Raw genomic sequence first — 20,921 nt, 5'->3', positions numbered from 1 at the left:
TGGGTTTTTGTGGAGGCTTCATTGCGTAGCTATGATTAAATCACTGGCCTTTGGTGATCCACTAAACCTTAAGACCTCTCTCGTCTCTGCCCAGAGATTCCTATCTCCCAGAGGGCGATAGGAATCCAGGTCTCTACTGTTAAAGCTTGGGCTCATAACTACAATACACTGTCTTAAAAAACACTAGAAGACACAAGACGGTGTTTATAAACTTGCCACGGGGACTAAAAAAAAAACAACGAAAAATAGCAGTTATAAGGCCAAAAACATTTAATACAAAAGGAAAACAAATCATGGATAGAGTGGCTGCCCAGGGCATAAAATAATAGAGTAGTGATCACAGTTAGGAGCGAGTTCTGAGCTGGGATTTAAAGCCAGTGGAGAAAATACTCTGGTCAAAGAGAAAGACTCTTTGAGTGGCCGTGGTGTGTACAGAGACATGACAAATGCAGAGAAGTTATCATAGCTAAGGAGGCATTTCATCCTCTAAATATCTCACTCGTGGACGCAGGATATCAGTGGTGGAGCAGGCACAGTGAAGCAGGGTAGGCTTTGGGGTGGGGCTGAAGTCCCCATTTCATCAGTCCTGCTGACATCTTGGATTAAAAGCAATTTCAAGGATGCAGTTGGTGAGCTTTCTCAGTTTAAATCTGTCCTACACTGTCTTAAAAAGCAAATGAAATAAACAGCAGCAATATTTGTGAGGATTAAGAGCTTCTTAAGACTGTGCTTTTAATATTTTAAGCAGACTCAAGCAACACTGTAAACTATTTTCTTTAATGAGTGGTGCAGAACGAGCTCAAGTGTCTATCTCACACCCTCTTCCCCAGACACCCAAAGTTAAGGTAAACTCTGCTTTCTTTTTTTTTTTTTAAGCTGATGAATCTTGATTCCTTATCACACTGATTGATAGGAAGGAACTGTAACATATTCTTGTTTAAAGCTGGCTTTGTGAAAACCATAAGCACGTTCTGGGCAATAGTGTTTCTCAACATATGGAGAAGGGCTGTCTTCCGAGCTTACTGCTTTGACAGAGAGAATTATCACTTATTGAGTTTTGACCAGTTAAAGGTTTTATTTTCTAACATAAGTGCAGATTTTTTTTTCCTCTTCAAAGAATATGGCCACACATGAAGAATTAGAATCTGTCAGGTGGAGAATTCATCACAGTCATGTAATTACTGGGCTGAGCAAGTTAGATCAAAGTGAAGGCATTGTACTGCTACAGGAGATTGCTTCAAAGAATAGTTGAACTGGGGCTTTATTGTCCCCCATTTAACATCATTTAAATAATCAAGATGCATTTTCCATAAAAGGCAAATAGTGGGATTTTAATGCCTGATTGAAAAAGTCTGCATTCAGACCTTTTGGAAAGCAAAGGAATTCTCTCTCAGCCATTAAAAATTCTCATTTCAGGGCATGAAAAGTCTTAAATTGCCTCAAGTGTAGGTTTCAGTCTGTTTTTTTCAATTATAACCAAATATCTTTGTAAGCTTCTTCATGTTTCATAGAGCTAGCTAGGCAATGCCCCCATGAGATGTGTCTTTGATGTGAAAATAAACATAGACTGGAGTGAATGCAGAGTTCCTCTCTAATAGATTGTCTGTGTAAGCGTCATAGCTACTCAGACTAATGTGAGATGGGAGAAAACACTCATCAACACTTTATATTGAACCTAGATACAGTCGCCATAAGAAAAATATTTCTTCAAAAGTTTCAAAAGAATGATGACATCAATGCCAAGAACATCAAAGAAGCTGTTTGGTGCTTTCAGGTGCTTTGCCAAACTCCCTTCTAAATGCTGCTTAACGTTCTTTTGTAATGGAGTTAAAGAGGAGCCTGAAATTGCAGGGACCTCTTAAAAGGTCTGCTCATCCCAACTGTCTCCAGGTGATTGCATCCAAACTGTAAAGGTATTGCAGTCCTGGGTTGTCTAAACACGATTCAGATGGAAGTTTTATTTTCAGAATGTTCTTGTGCATTAAGGGGAGAATTTGTGGAGATGTAATCTCTGGATCTCCCCTGGGTATGCATGCAGAAATATTGAAGACAATAGAAACCCTGTTAGAATTCTGCTATCATGGAACAGCAGCTCTCATTCTTCATTCATAGCATTCTTCTTTCATAAAGGCTGTGGAAGAGCTGGGTTCATAACCACATGTGGAAAGTTGAAAGAGAAACCAAAATAAATGTGTTCATTTAGACTTGCTACAGTCTTTTTCAATTTTAATCAAGAAAGATGTGCATCGATCTTAGGAAAACTTTATTTTGAATATAATTATTAGCTTTATTGCATCTTTGTTTTAGTTGGAAATTGTTAGTTGCAAGTAACAGAAGCCCTCTTAAAGTATCCCAAGCAAAAAAGTAGGTTGTAAGTGGGGCAGATTTATTATTGCAAGTGGAAGGTTATGAGGTTATCTAAATTGTAGGACATCTAATCAAGTTTTCCAGGAATTGGAAAGCATTAGGAGTTTCTCTCTCTCTTCTTCCCTTTTCCCTCCTCTTCTCCTCTTTCTTTCTCCATCTTTCAATCTAGTTTCTCATTCTGGCTTCTCTCCTTTCTCTGTAGAACTGCTTCCTCCCTCTGTCACTGCCCGTGGCTGAGAATGACTTCAAAACTTTCCATATCTTTCATTTCAAATGCCCATGAATATTCCTGAAAAGGTCTTGTTTCAATTCTGGATTGAGGAAATGCTGGAAGAGCATTTCAAATGTTAAGATTGAGTCAAATCTTGATCTAGTCTGCTGGGGCTGGGGGAAATGGGAGATTCCAGATCAGGTCTCCTCTGCTAGAAAATGTGGGGCCAGATTCTCAGAGAAATGGGATAAGCAAGCACAGGTGTATTGAGTAACTTGCTTATTTCAATATTATTAATCACTATGTAGATAACATATGTTCAATGCAGAAAGATTAGAAAACACAGACATATGAGCAAAGTAGGAAAAAAAATTCCTGTATCATCTCACCACCAGAAAGTACTTACCCATCTCAGAGTCTTTTCTTCTAGACATTCTTATTTGTTTTAAACAATCTTTTTGATCTTGTATTTCTTTGGCTTATATTAAGGATGAGACAATGTGATCAACAAATGTGGCTCAAGCTTCCCTCCCTCTAGCTTATTTTATAACAGAGGGAAAAGACTTAAAAATTGGAAATTCATTAATAAAAATGATTGGAAATTCTACTAAGTACTATAAAGGAAACAGTTAAGAGAGTAAGATGAAAAGCAACAATGAAAATATACCTTAGACTTGGTCATAGAAAATCTCTGGTAGGGTCATGTTAACTTGAGACTTAAGGAAAAGAAGGAGTTGACTATGAGGAAACCAGGGAGAGTGAGAGGAGGCAGAGTATGTTCCAGTTAGAGGGAACAGTATGTGCAAAATATCTGAAACGGAAATGGTCTTTTATGTTCTTAGAATTAATAAAACAATAAGAAGTGTAGCTGGAGCTTTGGCTGAGAAGGAGATCCTTTTTATTGCACCATGGGGAACACGCTGGGGCAGAGAGAGGCAAGTGGTAGGGTCAGATCCTCAGAACATGGTTAGGGGATTCTTAGTGGGATCTCACTGTGCTTAAGCAGAGGGGGCCTGAAAGGAAATGAAGAGAGAAAGAGATGGGGAAAGATGGAGCCTTGAACACCTGTCTAAGTTTAGTTAGCCATTGAAGATGAAGGGAGAAATGCTTCTGTGAAATTAGGTGTAGCTGTGTTTTATATTATTTTATGAAAAGACAAGAGTTGTTTGACAGCTGTGTTCAAACCTCAAAACAATTAATAGCCAGCCCTGGAATGGTGTTAATGCTCTATCCCTGACAGATGAGTTTAGCTGATGTTCAAATTGGCCAACATTTTAGAATGAGTTTAATTCCTAACACCACGAGAAAAGAATGGCAGCCACTTGGAATATCCATGCTTTCTCTACCTCTCCAACACCTCTTAGCTGTGCCCCAATTCCCAGCAGCTGTACACTGGACAAAGAGTTTCTAAGAATTAGCCCTATGACTCATAAAGGGGGCATGGTTCATGGTCAGTGGCAGAGAAACACAGATGCCCCATAAACTGACTCATCTGATGTTCCCAGACCACTGAATACCTAATAAGTCCAATCATCAGGCCGCCATGGAGTCCCTCCCTGGGCAGAGCTGGACTGGGCTTGTGGGAGAAGATGAGAAGCACAGGGCACCATCTGTGCCACTGACTTTTGTAAATATACTGAAGTTAAAAACTCACAGACCTGAATCAGTTACCAAGAACAATATAAGACAGAAAGTGCTAAAATCATGAAAGCAGGGAGAAAGAATATGAGGGAAGGTAGGAGGACTTTGCTGACAGGGCCCTTCAAGCAAAGGGGGAGAGAGAAGCCATTTGATTAATGACACTTAATGTGTTGTGCATTCTACTGAGGAGGACGTTTAGAAATTTCATGAGAATTGCCAACATTTTAGACATAGCATTTACTTTGGATTCACTTGGATATATTTTGGGCAAAAAATGAGTAATGGTTAAAGTATTTCATGCAGAACTGTTGGGGTTTTCAGGCTGTAATAGAATATTATGTTCATTTCTCTATTAAATACAGAGAGTCCATATCTGCATGGCTCCTGCAGATCCTTGCCTTACAACAATTGCAGCAACTAGTCAGGATGGCTAAAGAAGAGTCAGCAGGATAACCACACTGGTTACCCCAGATGGATCCAGAATGACGCTGCCTGTGACAGTAGACCCTGTGGGAAAAAAAATTCTGCCTTGATTTTTTAAATTTAAACATTCCCTGTTGTTGAACAAGTATCATTTATGCTTCAGAATATCATAATATTGTGAAAGATCACGATCATTTGGATACCTGAGGGGTGCTTCATTATAAGGAGTGGGGTTCCTTTCCTGACCTTCCATGGCAGTTACCCCCCATAACTGGGCCATCTCCACAGAGTAATGATCTCATTGTGTCACTACTTTTTTCTTTGTTTCCAGAAAGACTGATCAATTCCTTTTTTTTTTTTTGAGACAGAGACTCACTATGTCTCCCTAGGTAGAGTGCTGCAACACCATAGCTCACAGCAACCTCAAACTCTTGGGCTTAAGCAGATTCTCTTGCTTCAGCTTCCCAAGTAGCTGGGACTATAGGCGCCCACCACAATGCCCGGGTATTTCTTTTTTTGCAGTTGTCATTGTTGTTTAGCTGGCCCAGGCAGGGCTTGAATCCGCCAGCCTCAGTGCATGTGGCTGGCGCCATAACCACTGTGCTACAAACGCCAAGCCATCCTTCTTCTTTTTTTTTATTATTGTTAGAGCAATGTTTTAGGGTCTTTTTGTGCTTTAACCACTTGGTCTTTGCAACAACGGTCTAATACAGTGTTTTTCAACCTTTTTAATCTCACGGCACACTTGAACTTACAGTTAAACTTCTGTGGCACACTTACGCTAATCAAAAAAAAAAGTAAAAAAATAATATGCTTACTGTGTTTCGAACTTCTTTCAAAAATAATTTAATTAATGATCTTTAAAATTTTTCATGGCTCACCTAAGATTCTCTTACACGGCACACTGGTTGAAAATTACTGCTCTGATACATCTTTATAGACGTCCTTATGGAATACATAGTCAGTGCTTTGGTGTGATAAATAAATACCTGTTAATGAACAAATGAACAAATTCAGTTTTACAGATGGGGGCAGAGAGCCGGTTTTGGTGTCTTCCTTTTTTATTTTTCTAGCACATGCCTGGCACAGAGGACAGCCAGGATGACAGTGGAAGTGTCAGACAAGCTTAGGTTCAAGTTCTGTGTCTCTTACTAAAAAGGAGCTGCCAGAGATGGAGCTTTGCCTGAGCTCAGAATGCCGCTGGTGCTTCCCACGCATCTTGCTAATGCCCATTAAACCCTGAGATGTAGGTGTTCTTTTCCTGGTCACACAGGCAAGTGACTGGCATAGGCTATACAGTAAATGTGAAGAGAACACCGTCTGGAACCCCGGTTTATTAGCACTGAGTCACACGCTCTTTCTAGATCCCTCAGGCTTCTGTTCACCTATATAAAACAGGATGCCACCCTCACAGGGTAGAGTGGCGCTGGCGCTCTTCCCCTCTCCTCAATGAATGTTTTGTTGGTTGATCATAAACTTGGAACATTCTTCGAGGGGAAGTGATGGAAGTGTCCAAACTGAGAAAATGCTGTCATGAAATGCGTTTTCTTTGCCCCGTAATGGAGTGTGTGTTTCTGAGGCAAGTTCCAAGTCTTTCAGTTACTGTGCTACAAGCCTGCCACGAAAACTAAAAAAGGGGGAAGAAGGGAAAACATCAAAGATATTTTGAATATGGGCGAGCTTTTAGTATCTTTAGAGGGACAATACTGACTGGCTTTCTCTACGTAGATCCTGAATTTGCAGCACTCTGGCTTCTACATAAAATCTTATCTTGGGCTTCATAAATAATAGCTTCATTGTTGACTAACACAGTCACATTTCTCAGAGTCCAAACCTTATGGAATAAAGTTATAGGACAAAATTTTGATATTTAACATGCCTTTTCCTGACCCCTTCTACCCAAAACAAAAATCTCCTAAAACAACAAACAAAAGGAGGGAACACGCAAGTGACTGACATTCATACAGGAAATGTGTCCTGGCTCCACTGCAGCTCTGGGGTGGTCACCCAGGTGGGACATAGAGTCAGGATGGGGCTTAGAATTGTGTCCCAGCCTTGGTATCCCATCAGCACGACTTTGAGTCCATCACAAAACTTCACACACTCCTTCATTTTGAGTTCACAGAGATGTTGATAAACTTTCTTCATGATTCCAGTTCTCAGGGCTTCATATTCCCTTGACTTTAGAAGAAAATGATCTTTTATTTTTTATTTTATTTGATTATTATTTTTTTTTTTTTGCAGTTTTTGCCTGGGGCTGGGGCTGGGTCTGAACCCACCACCTCCAGTATATGGGGCTGGAGCTCTACTCCTTGAGCCACAGGCACTGCCCGAAAATGATCTTTAAAAAAAAAAAAAAAGAAAATGATCTTTTTCTTTTTAGAAGAAAATGATCACTTAAGCAAAACTCTACTGGAACCCCTTAATTGCTTATGAATTAGCCACAACTGCCTTCTTACCATTGTTGAGTATTTCCAATAATGAGGTCAACAAATACACTATTATTTAAACATTATAGTATGGCCCGCATCGTGGTGTGTCCTGAAAGTGATTCAGAGACACACTATTACTTGAATGCCAATGGTACGGACTGCATTGCGGTGTGTTCTGAAACTGATTCAGAGACATCTATGGCAGTTTCCACCCTCAGGGAGCTTAAAATCTGGTTGGGCAAACACTGACAACTCTGTGGACACAGGGGACCTCAGGACTTAGAGGGCCAGGTAAGACATCAAGTCTTTCTAATGTCTTCAGCAAAAGTATGAAAACTCCTTCTCATTTGTTTAGGGGCTAGAAAGCCAGGGAGGAATTACTGTCACCTCCAAGTACTATGGTGAATTAGAATTTACTCTTTCAGGATCCCACATTTTTTTGCTTCAAGAATCAAACCAAGAGTCACGTGTTACCTTCTGAGTTGATCTCTTTCAAATGTTATCTCTCTCCAGCGCTCTCTCTCCCATCAGGTGTGAGAGAAATGACCTGAGGAAAGTTCACACATGATGGAACCAAGATTTCCCCTTGGGTATCTAGGCAGTGGCAAATTTAGTTCTTGTGTTTATGCCTGGTTGAGAAAGACAGAAATCTACTTGGGGGGAAAAAAGTGACCTATGGACTGAATTGTTACCTTTGTGTGGCACAGTCCCTGTTTCTAGGGCAGCACAGGAGACAAAGAATGCATTTATTTTGTGGAAAGGGATGGGGGCAGGGGAAGAAACAGAAACCAGAGGATTGTGCAATAATGGTGTTTTCCAATCCCTCCAGAAAGTTTATGTTTCAAGTCCTCTGGAAGAGTAAAGCTTAGCTGTTTAAAAAGGAGTTTACTGAGGGACCCCAGCACAATTCTGCCATATGCTGGATTATCTTTTTTTCCTGGCCATTCTCAGTACCTCTAGCCCCAGCCCTTGGGGGGCAGGCAGACCACTATGTCTGGACACTGCCCTGAGCAGGCCTCAAATAGCATCGATGTGTTCAAATGGAAGAATGAGAACAAAGATGAGAGTGGAAAGAAACAGTTTGCTGGATCTCAGCAAAAGGAAGTACATTGATTCCTGTGTCATATGCAAACCAGACTGCACTTGCTGGGTTGGAATCATTCCCAAAAGAAGCCCTGCCTCAGATGGCTAGTGAAAGGGGGTCATTAAATGCACAGTCTCACATATTATGAAACATAAGTTTGGGGTGCAGGTCTATCAGTCCATCTAGGTAATAGGAAAACTGTAATATTGACACGTAGCCCTGAGTGGGAGCCTTTATACCTGCCTCTAGCTTAATATCTGCACATTTCCCTTCATGCCAGGGATGATTTGATAGGCTGTGGTTCAGAACTCTCTGAGTGCTTAGTAAATCTTTCAGACTGGCGGAATGAGCCTTTGTCTCTTCCCTTTCCTATACTGGAGTCTTGGGGGTGATGCTCTAGACTTTCACCATCAACCCCCACCAATGACGTCACTCTGCTCTCCCTGCCACCCCTCTGCGTCCCAGATGCCCTCACCCTGCCCTGTGCATGGATGGGCCTTCCTTCTGTCAGCCTTCTGTCTGGGCTGTCTCGGTCCACAGTGTCCAGCTCAGTGTCAGCATGTGCCAAGGTGAAGGCTGGAAAGGAAGGGAGCTGTGTGGTGAGCGATTCAGAATTAGGACGTTGGAACCAGACAGACCTGTGCTGGGGTCCTGCCTCCCTGTGCTGACTGTGTAATCTTGACATCTGCAGCCTCAATTTCTTCACTTACAAAATGAGCATAAACATACATGTTTCCAAGAGCTGTGAGAAAGGGTTAAACAAGCGAGACCATCCCTGGGCCTCAAGCCCTGTTGTCTTGAGTGCCTCTTCTTCTTTGAAAAAATATTCAAAATTATGTTTTATAACTATGTTGGCATGAAAATAAATAAATATCATTTATTAAAACATTTACTCTAAAAGCTGTTTTTTCCCTTCTGTTTTAAAATAATACATTTTTGTGGATCACTAAGACTACTGTAGGCCCTGGGCACTGTGTCTGCTGTGCCTCATGGGGAAGCCAGCCCCAGGTGAGAGATTTTTGTGGCGCCTTCCCCCTGCCTTTTCAGGGTTATTAAATGCTCTCTGGAAATCGCTGTCCTTTCTGCCCCTCAGAACATATGTTGCCCTTGTACCTCTCCCCCACCCACCTCACAGAAACCAAAAGGTCCACCGTGTGGAACTGCCAACTCCCCTAGGCCTCTTTCCATCTAAACCCCCGTCCTCATTCCCCATCCATCACATGATCCAGTCTTGTTCCCTTTTGGCTTTTTTCCTGTCCTGGTAAGTTGAATTTTCTGTTAAACTCTTTCTCACTGGGGTAATAATGACTGTCTTCCTCTTCTGCTGTTTCCAGTGCATTTGCATCTTGAGAAATTCTATACCATAATTCAAAACCACGTATCAGGTGGAAGAATTTTAGTCCAGCAAAGACAGCATTTCAAAGCAGAGAATGAACTTGGAGGACCACTTAGATTGCACTGTGCTGTAGCTTAGTGCCTACCATATGTGGACATTCAGGGACCTTGGTGATGTGACTGTGATTAGAAGCTTCTGAAAAGCAAGGTGCAGCCTATCCCCAAAATTTTCTTGGGGAAGGATCACACTGTGTGGCCTTCTAATGAGATTTCCTTTATCCTGATGGAATCATACATCACTTGTCTATTCCCCATCTCAAGCCATCCCTCCCATCTCAAGGCGTCCCTCCCGCCATGCCTGTGGACACACCACACACAGTGCTAAGACACAAACCTCACTCCCTCGGGACTGGTTGTTTACTGGGTTCAGGCTGAAAAGTGGTCTCAGAAATAATCTCATTTATATAGGGGGGCACTCTGATCCAGAGAAGTGGGATATCTTTCCTAAAGTAGCAAAGCCAGCAGAATGAGCACTGTGTCTCAGGCTTCCTGAGGACGTGGTATGGCCCCACTCCCCTCTGTCAGGGCCAGGGCGCCATGTGCTGCCGTGTGCTGCAGAGAGCAGCCTGAGGACTTGGTGTGGCCCCACTCCCCTCCATCAGGGCCAGGGCACCGTGTGCTGCAAAGAGCAGGCTCTGAGAGGGCACGCTGGTTTGCTGCCTGACTTTGCTGCTAGTAGTATGTGTGACCTTGAAAAGTCACTCTGTTTCTAAACCCTGTTTGCTCATCTGAAAAATGGAGGAGAGAAAAGTATTATTAACCTTCTAGAGTTATAAAGATTCCTAGAGTTGATGTGAGAATTAGAAGAGACTTCCACACAAAGTCCTTCGAGTGGTGCCCACACAGGCCCTCGGTGAGTGAGTTGTGTTGCTGTCATTGTTACAACTGCACTGCAACGATCGCTAATTCTTTTTCCTGCTGCCTTAAAGACAGTGTTAGTGCTGTTTCTCAGAGTGTGCAGTTGCCTGCCCAGGGCGTGGCCACGGCAATGGGGGAATCTGGCAGAACAGGTTTTTTCAACGCTGTGGGAAATGAATCAAAGGTGATAACCCAGACCTGGAAAAAGAACCCACTCCTTTGTGTGTTCTTTGCTAGTTGCAAAGGAATCTTTTGCTGAAATAAATCAGAAGCAACATGGCTGTGTCTCTGCTCTGGGCTCTTCCTGACCTGTGAGCGCAGACAGTGGCAACTCTGAGTCTCTGCCGAATGTGCTGATGGCTGACAGTGATGATGATGATGTCTGCACCAGTGAGTACACAAGAGTAGGAGACAGAGAATTATGCAGAGACAGCAGAAATGGGAGTTGGAGAAGCTTAATACCCAGGTAGAAGGTGTGCCCTACCACGTGCGACAAATTGCTCACCACTGAAAGTGAGGTCTCGGGGGACTTTGTTAGAACACTTGGTTGAAAGTAACAGAAGCCCAACTCATAGTAGCTTAAGCAAAAGGGAAATTAATTATAAGATTCCATAGTGTGTTAAAGAAAACAAGAAGGGCAGAGCTGACCTGCGATTGGAAGCAGACTCCCAGATGCCATCACACATGTGTCTCTCCTCTCTGCTTCATTCTTTCTTTCTTCAGACTTACTTCCTCTATGGCTCTGCTTGACATAATGAAATAACCACTCACAAGTTCTATACAGCCATCCAAAGAGAGCCTTGCCTCAGGTTTCCAAATCCAGAATTCCCATGGAAGAGAAGGACTGATAGAGCGGCTTAGGTCAGGCTGCTTTCTCTGATTGCCAACCAGCGTTGGAAGAAGGTTGTAACCTGTTATATGGACCATCCACCATAACTATCTATCTGTGAGTGGGCAAAAAAGCAGACGAGTGGAACGGCTGTCGACACGCAAGGGTTCACACTGGGTCCTGTGTTACTTCAGAGCCATTCCCAGGTTCCTTATCTTCACCTGAGATCTAGATGTCTGTATGCTCACTGCTCTCTGCACCTTTGTGCTAGGTAGACCCTACCCTTAAACAAGCTAATTCTAGCATAAAAGAGTGGAAATGACACAGCTTTTAAGCAACACAGACCCTGCATCAAAGCCTGGTTCTACTATTCACCAGCTATGTGACCCTGAGCAAGTTACTTAGCTTCTGTGAGCCTTGGTTTCCTTACCTATAAAATAAGGGTGATCTTGCCTGTCTAATAGGGTTGTTGTGAAGATTAAGGGAAATAAAATAACCATATTTAAAGTACTTGACATATAACTCAGTTATGTTCATTTCCTTTTCTTAATTAGGCTACCTAGAAATCTTTAGAAGGCTGAGGATGTCTCAATAAGGGGAAAGAGAAGAAAGGAGAACTTTCTATCTGGGAAGTATCTTTCTGCCTCAGGTATTTTATAATTATCCTGAGCAAACATTAAATAATTTGAGTGAGTCAACACCACTGAAAAAGCCACACTTTGATACATATAGTATCTCACTCAACAGACAAATCAACAAGGACCTGTGATCAACAACAGGTTTTTCATGTTTCTTATTAATTTATTGGTGTGGCTGTATAGCCGTTAAGCCTTTCTTTATAAATTTTAGGGTTCATGAAGTACAATGTGATTGCTGAGTTACTGAATGAAGTACTTTAGCACTCATGAAGTACAAACATGTTGTTTATGTAGACACACTCCCCTTTCAGAATGGAGTAACACATACTTTTTTTATATACTGTTTATTGAGTTGTTACTACAGCAAGCACTTTCTAAACTTTTACATGCACTATCTCATTTCTTCCCAGGATTTAAGCCTTGTTGTCCCCAACTTCTGGGTTAGGAAACTAAGACTCAGATGAGCTAGTTTACCAAGGTCACATAGAGCACAGAATTGGAATCTGAGTTTGGCTTAGTCTGCTCCCAGGGCCTGGGCTCTTAACCCTGTACAACACCATGTGTCAACACCTTGGTTTAGTTACCAGATTTGAGGACAGGCAATAAAAGTAATGAATCCCCAGTAAAACCTGTGCATACAGGGTCTGATTTGGTCAAGGATAATCTCATGGCTTCTGTGCGCACATCCACACAATGTCACCACATGGGCCTGAATGTGAAGCAGTGGAATTATAGGTGGAATTACAGGAAGATAAATAGGTGAGCAGTAGGTGGAGTATCTTCTCAGGCCTGAGAACTATTCTAACTACTTATGTTGAGCAAAATAATGATGGTGGGATTGAACCTATGAAAGACACTAGAATTTCTGTCCCAGCCTTAGACTTGCCAGTGTTTCCTAACTTGGCCAAGGTGTGTGCACTGGGATCATCTGCAGGTGTGTGGAGTTGTGCATGTGTGTGGAAAATTTGGGCCTGCTTCAGAAAACAGCAACGCTGTAGTGATTTTCAGTGATTGGTCTAAGTGTTATGAATAACACCTTGTGATATTTTGACTCCTTTTTATTATTGACCTATGTACCAATCATGGGAACTAGTGTGGTTTCTAAACTAATTCATCTGTTCCTCTAGAAACCTTTTATTTTGTTCTTATTGGCCTACTGAGAGTTTCATTATAGTCTAGACTGTGCTTCATTTGTGCTTTTTTTTTTTACTTCATCTTGTGTGTAAACAGAGGAACCAAAGTGTGACATTTAACTAGAAGCATAACCAACTTAATGCATTGTGTTTTTCTTTTTTTATTCTCCTCTTTCAGCTCCAGGGTTCCTTGAAAAGAAAGCAGGTAGTTAGCCTGTCTCCTGCCAATAGCAAGAGGCCCAATGGCTTCATCGACAGCTCGTTCCTTGATATCAAAAGAATCCGCGTCGGGGAGAACCTCTCTGCAGGACCAGGTGGCCTCCAAGTCAATAATGGACAAAGTCAGCTTATATCAGGGACCTTGCCTATGAGCCAAGCACCCCTGAGAAAGACCAACACTCTGCCCCCCCACACACATTCTCCTGGCAATGGTATGTTTAACATGGGCTTAAAGGAGGTGAAGAAAGAGCCAGGAGAGACTCTGTCCTGCAGTAAGCACATGGACGGCCAAGCAACCCAGGAGAGTATTTTTACTAATAGGTACGGAGATGACTCTGGAGAGCAGCTGATGGACCCTGAGCTGCAGGAACTGTTCAATGAGCTGACCAACATATCTGTGCCTCCCATGAGTGACCTTGAGCTGGAGGACATGATCAACGCCACCATCAAGCAGGACGGCCCATTCAGCATGGACTTGGGCCAGCAAGGCCAGAGGAGCACACCCAGGCCCTCCTTGCCCATGGAGAAGATAGTGATCAAGAGTGAGTACTCGCCAGGCCTGACTCAGGGCCCTGCAGGCTCTCCGCAGCTGAGGCCGCCGTCAGCTGGCCCCGCGTTCTCCATGGCCAACTCAGCCCTTTCCACATCGTCCCCCATCCCTTCAGTCCCTCAGAGCCAGGCTCAGCCTCAGACAGCCTCAGGAGCTAGCCGGGCCCTGCCCAGCTGGCAGGAAGTCTCCCACGCCCAGCAGCTCAAACAGATAGCTGCCAACCGTCAGCAGCATGCCCGGCTGCAGCAGCAGCACCAGTCCGCCAACTGGTCAGCCCTGCCCTCTACTGCGGGACCCTCCCCAGGTCCCTTTGGGCCAGAGAAAATCCCCAGCCCTTCTTTTGGTCAGCAGCCATTCAGCTCGCAGAGCTCACCCATGCCTGGGGTAGCTGGCAGCAGCGGCCAGCCAAAAGCAGTATCCAGCTACATGTACAAGGCCAGCCCCTCAGCCCAGGGTGGGCACCTAGACGGGCTCATGCAGCCAAAGCCTCAGGACCTCAGTCGAAGTTTTATTAACAACCCGCACCCGGCCGTGGAGCCTTGTCATGGCAACACCAAGCCTTTGTTCCACTTTAACTCAGAGCAAGCCAGCCAGCAGATGCCTTCAGTTTTACCTTCCCAGAACAAGCCTTCTCTCCTCCACTACACCCAGCAGCAGCAGCAGCAGCAGCAGAGCTCAATTTCAGCTCAGCAGCAGCAACAGCAGCAGAGTTCGATTTCAGCTCAACAACAGCAGTCACAGCCACAGCCACCGCCGTCTCAGCCTACCCAACCTATGTCGAGCCAGCCTCTGGTGAGGTCACCGTTGCCTCTTCAGCAAAAGATCCTGCTTCAGCAGATGCAGAATCAGCCCATCACAGGACTAGGGTATCAAGTCTCCCAACAACACAGACAGGTAAGGCTGTGCTACTCTAAACAGAGTACCACTTAGCTTGGTCAGCGTGCTTGGATTACCATTATGTTTATGTTGGGACAGGATCAAGACCAAAAACAGTGATGATCTTGACAGATTCATATGAAGACTTCATAAACTCTGGTCCATTTGTGGCATTTTGGGGCCAGAGCTGGTGTGTCCTTGCAGAACATTGTTATCCTTAGGCTTTCTAGTGATCAAAGGTTCTTGCTTCTTAAGAATATTGCCTTGTACTTATCCCTTCAGTGGTATATCCAGTTGTCAGTTGGACTCAGGTATGCCCCATCTTCAAGGCAATGTGCACTTTCTGAAAAACTTCCACGTGCAAGATGTTGTGTTAACACTGAGTATTAGAATAAGACCAGAGGTGATGTTAAGAGTATTAAATGACCAATCAACACCATACCTCCATCAAAATGTGAGCTGAGTATCAGCCCTACATATTAAGATCTGATCCCTGTCTGCAAGCACAGTCTAGAATGAGAAACAGGCTTTAAAAGCGATCATCTTAATACCAGGTGGAAAGAGTAGTGATATGAGAGCACAGGGGTTAAGTATCTCCCACAGCCAGGGAAAAGCAGGGAAGGCTTCGAGGAAACAATGCCTGAGTCTAGAGTTAAAAGATGACTTCGTCATGACTGCAGAGGAAAAAGATCTGTGGTTACCTTACATCCTTTAGTTAACATAAAACTAGTTTATTATGCCCCAAATATGAGCAATGTAGAGAGAAAGCTCTGTGCCCCCCAATCACATACTGGTGAGTATGCCCCAATCTCCAGAGAACTTGAAAGATGCAACTCTTCCTGGCAGTAAGGAAGTTTGAATATTGCTTTGTGCCTGTTAATATGACAAGTCTCCGTTATCTATCTGTCCAAGCACAAAGACAGCACGTTACCCATCAAAACAGTATGTCAGGCCCAGCACAATGGCTCACACCTGTAATCCTAGCACTCTGGGAGGCCGAGACAGGAGGATAGCTTAAGGTCAGGAGTTCAAGACCAGCATAGGCAAAGAGAGACCTGGTCCTACTAAAAATAGAAAAATCAACAGGGTGTCGTGGCAAGCATCTATAGTCCTAGCTGGAGGATGAGGCAGGAGGATTTTTAGAGCCCAGATGTTTGAGGTTCTGTGAGCTAGGCTGAGACCATAACACTCTAGCCTGGATGAAAGAGCAGACTCTGACTCAAAAAAAGAAGAAACAGTATGTGAGGGCATACTGTTGGCGGACCTTGAGCTGTTGATGCAGAGCCTAATTCCAGAGCATTCCTAGAGCAGTTTTCATGGCTGCTGCCCAGAGGGAATGCTGCAAACACCATAGCCATATCCAACCTAACCTTTGCCTGCATGTGGACCAGGAGGAAACGAGACTCAGAGAGTGTTCACAGTCTGTGCACAAGGAAAGCTTTCAGCTCTTACCCATTTAAGAAGTGTTTTTTTTTTTTTTCCTTAATTGTGGATTATGGAGTAGAGTCATGTATATATTTTACAAAATTCCTTTTTTAAACACAGGCAATTTTGGGATCATTTAAAAACAAATCGTAGAACTACTTTCTAATTCTATATGTAGGCATTTTGATTTGGATGAATGTAGGTTAAATTCTTACATTGGCAGTCCTAGCTGTGTAACCGCAAGCAACTTACTGAACTTCACTACACCCATTTCTTCACCTAGGGGAGGGAGTAATAATAATATCTCTTAGGGTTATGTCGAGAATGAAACGAGATAATTCTCAGACTAGAGTCTAGAGCAGTGGTTCTCAACCTTCCTAATGCCGGGACCCTTTCATACAGTTCCTGTGGGTCACGACCCAGAGGTTGAGAACCACTGGTCTAAAGTAAGTTGATTGTTATTATGAGTATCATGGAAAGAGCCATAAATAACCAAGATGCTATTTTAAACAAGCACTACTGTTATATAGCAGAGGCACTACAGTGAGTCCCAAACTCTAACATAAACGTTATCAGGGAAATAAAAGAGAACTATCCCTAATTCTTCCACTGTCCAACTGTATGATAAATACATAATAATTTACTCTCCCTGGGCTCAGACTTCTGACCATAAAATGGAAATGATAAACAACGAGGTGGCAACAAGTTAGAATGTGCTGAACACTTACCCTGCATCGGGCCTGACTTCTGCCTCCCTTATTTGCAGCATCTCATTTCTCCTAAATGAGGGAAATACCATGTTACAGGTAAGAGAATTGAGGCATAGAAAGGTTCAGTGCCTTTCCAAGGGTCACACAGATAATAAATAACAGAGCCAGGATTCTCATGGACAACCTTGAAGCCCATTCTCTCGTACCCTAGGATATGGAACACACAGGGAGGACTTGGAAAGTCAATGACCACTTGAATAGCTTTGGGAGATTCTCAGAAGCAATATTCCTCCTAATGTTGAGCCCTCTTTACATAATCTAAATAGTACTTTAAATCCTTTGCAGATAAAGAAAATCTTAAATCTCTAACCTGCAGAGCTGTTCCAGAAAGAAATTTTAAAAATATAAATCTGTGTGATTGTTGGCCCTCCTGAGGCAACATTATGGAATTAACCAAAATAAATACTTTGCAACAAGAAATATTATCTTTGATGCCCCACAGGCCTTTTTGGGGAGCCTCCCTGCCACCTCCACCATCCTTGGTACTATTTCCAGACATACGCTGCATCAGCAACTGTACACCATACTCCCCACCTTAGTCCTGACCAAGCTTCCAGGACCCTAGCACACCAATGGGTGTTGACCGCCAAATCAACAGACATCTTCCAGTGTCTTAGATAATTTGTTACATCGCCAATGGATGTGACACACGTGATGCCCAAATAACTTTCTTCTCCTCTTCTAGAAGACCCTTAGAAAGGGTGGAGATAGTGGCAGCATTTCAAGTTAAAGGTCTCTTCTAAACAGGCAGTAACTGCCCATTTAAAGCTTTACCCCAACTCTGTACATTGAACCACATTGTGCCCCAGCTCAGTGATCCTATAAGTTTAGTCAGCATCCGTAGCTCAGGGTTAGGGCACCGGCCACATGCATTGGGACTGGCAAATTCAAACCCAGCCTGGGCCTGCTAAACAACAACAACAAACAAAAATATCTAGGCATGTGGCGGGTGCCTGTATCCACAGCTACTTGGGAGGCTGAGGCAAGAGAATCGCTTAAGCCCAAGAGTTTGAGGTTGCTGTGAGCTGTGATGCTGCAGCACTCCACCTAGGGCATCATAGTGAGACTCTGTCTCAAAATAAATAAATAAATAAAGTCAAGTGTCTGATTTTTAAAGAAATACACTGGAGCTCTGTTGTCAAGTAAATGTTGCCTTCTTCAAAATATTTACCTTGAGAATGGGGTCATACAAGTTTTAATGAGACCATTGTTCAACACAGCTGTAGAATTTTCTCTGGGGATTGCCTTAGAGCCTATAGCACATTTGGTAGATTGTTACCAATGCAATTAATATTCATCCTGTCAGGATGCTCTTTGAAAACAATCAAGCAGGCAATGTCACTATGATGTGACAAGGCTGCATTTCAAGTGTGGTATGTAAACATTCTCTGAAAGCAATCCAAAAAATAAGTTCTTTCTCAAGATGACAAGTTTGAGAAGCAACATTTTTTTTCTTTCTTTGATGTGAGGTTTTGCTCTATTTTTCAGACTAGAGTGTAGTGGTGGGATCATAGCTTACTATAGCCTTGAACTCCAGGGCTCAAGCAATCCTCCCGCCTCAGCCTTCCAAGTAGCTAGGACTACAGGCATGTGGCACCACACCAGCTAACTGTACATTTTTTTTTGTAGGGTGGAGTCTCACTATGTTGCCTAGGCTGGTCTTCAATTCATGGCCTCAAGTGATCCTCACACCTCAGCCTATCAAGGCACTAGTACCACAGGCATGAGCCACCAGGCCCATCCAACTTCTGTTTGATATGCCTATTTCTTAGGTTCTTATGAATCTTATTATAATCATCTGGTACATTGCCAGTGATTCTCAGCTCAGAGTAGTTTTAAGTCTATCATCTATAATGGACAGTACAGATATGTATTCTCATGCCCAAACAGCTATCTCTGTTGCTCATGACCAGAGTCACGGGGTGAGGGAGGGACTGGGAATTAAGCAATTCTTAAGTGTATCAACTAAAGCATCCTAAATGAAAACATTAGTGATGTATTTTTTTTCTGCTTGTCATATTCACTTTGTGTCAAACACAGGAAGAATTACTATGGGATTTGCTAATTGGAACCCTTTACCCTTAGAAATGGCAGAAATCTAGGCTCTCTGCTACAAATTGGTAGATTGAATTTGTTGAGCATTTGCTTGCAATTTACCCAATAAATGTGCAAAGGTGACATTTTTCTTTTTACCTTTATGAACTCTGAACACAGACAGGACTACATACTCAGGCAAAGACAGAAACTGGAGTTTCCTCTGTCTCTCTCCCTCGACTATGGGTCCGCGTCTATTTTCTTAGATGTAAAGGATGCCTTAGGGATGGCTGGGGCATAACCAAATTGTTGGCTGTATCCTTATTGTTCCACGCCTGGAGTGATTTTAAGTAATCTCTTCTCCAGAGTCTGGGAAAACAAATGGCATTTGGTGTTTCACAGATGTCTTCAGTGGACTCTTGTCTTGCTGGTATTTGGGCTGGCAAAGGGAGATGCCTCCTGGCTGTAATTTCCTCCCTTCCTGATTTGAGGGTTATGGGAGAGGGCAGGAAAGGATGCAGCGTGTGCATTTTTGATTTATCTTCGAGTCACTGAACACTTGTTTAAGATGTGCAAGAGTTATTGGTTGACCAGGGCTCTTAAGGGTTAAATCCCCAAGTGCTTACCTTCTGAACCAAAAAGCCATCTTTTTCAGAGCTAGGATCAATCACTTAAAAGTGTGAATCTTTTCTGTAACATTGGATCCATGCAACTCAAGTGGATTCTATATTTGGTTTAGAACTCTTCCATCTCTAAAACTTTTGGAGGGAAGGCAGCCAGCGAATGGATGGTTTGTTATGACTGAAACATAAATTCCTACATTTCCTCCTTAGTTGAAAGCCAAGCTCCTCAATCATATATTAAGAACCTCACCCGACTCTCTTCTTAGCCAAATTTATTCCATATCAACCCATAGCATAAATCATCAAGTCTCCTAACATTCTCTTCCATCCTTCTTTAAGGTAATTTTGTATATATCTGATCTCAAAGATGAACATACAGAAAATTGTCTCCAAATTGTGCTGGGTGGCTGTAGAAGAACCCACATGGCTCTGATATACTGATAATGCTTCTAAATCTTTATAATTGTGCAATGAACATGCCAGAGAAGAGATAGAAACCTTGTATCAGCTGGAGAACCCTTTCCTGAGGGAAAATAATCATGAACTTAGTGTTTGGCAAAAATATAACATGCAAGCAATCCCTTTTCTGGAGCCTAGAGTTTAACTGAAAGCCTATCTAGTTAGGCTATTGCCAGGGCTTGGGTTTTTGAGGCTAGAGCCATGTTCAAGGAAGTCAAGAACCATGGTCAAAGAAAAAGCCACCCCAAAGTCCTAAAGAAGTATTCAGTGTATTCAGTGTATGCAGAACCCGAGAGTGTGGCCAAAGGCAAATATAAATGACAGATATCTAGAGTGAAGATGGGATACAGACCCACAAGATGCTAGCTGATCATTCCAAATAACCCTTAACCAGTTGGTGACTTTATTATAACTCACCTTGGCTGGGTCTTGGCAAAAGGAGAAAATGTTGGTATAGACATATTGTGGATTGTCAGTGGCAGGCCAGGAACATTATATTTACACTTCTTCCTTTTCTTTTCTTTCTTTCTTCTTTTTTTTTTTTTAAGAATCAGTTATCAATTATTTAATGCTTGATAGAGGAATGGAAATAAATCTTAAAACCAAATAGTATACACTCACTTAAGGAAAATACAGAATAACAATCCAGTAGTTTTCTTGGCTGTTTTAGTAATGAAAATGAGACATGTGTACCACCTCACTTTGTTGGCCCTGGCCTATGTTGTACAATTCTTCAGACAACTCTTAGCACAGGCCAGTAGAAAGGCAGTATTAAAAATCGTGATGCCTCAGCTCCGCGCCTGTGGCTCAAGCGGCTAAGGCACCAGTCCCGTACACCTGAGCTGGCGGGTTCAAATCCAGCCCGGGCCCGCCAAATAACAATGACGGCTGCAACCCAAAAAAGCTGGGCACAGTGACGAGCGCCTGTAGTCCCAGCTACTTGGGAGGCAGGGG

At 42.9% G+C, this 20,921-nt stretch overlaps 1 protein-coding gene across 3 annotated transcripts in view; it reads left to right on the top strand.

The window, feature by feature from the left end:
• Window positions 1-20,921, top strand: part of MAML2 (mastermind like transcriptional coactivator 2) — a 364,900-nt gene that overhangs the window by 233,289 nt on the left and 110,690 nt on the right. For all 3 annotated transcript variants that reach the window (XM_053561441.1, XM_053561442.1, XM_053561440.1), the window contains one exon: window positions 13,190-14,674. In XM_053561441.1, coding sequence (XP_053417416.1) covers window positions 13,190-14,674 — 1,485 coding nt within the window. The remainder of the gene's footprint in view (window positions 1-13,189; window positions 14,675-20,921) is intronic.

Source organism: Nycticebus coucang, chromosome 14 (genome assembly GCF_027406575.1).
Source record: "Nycticebus coucang isolate mNycCou1 chromosome 14, mNycCou1.pri, whole genome shotgun sequence".
NCBI classification, from domain to species: Eukaryota; Metazoa; Chordata; class Mammalia; order Primates; family Lorisidae; genus Nycticebus; species Nycticebus coucang.
Note: the sequence above shows the minus strand (reverse complement) of the source record. Positions and strands in the feature narration are given on the sequence as shown.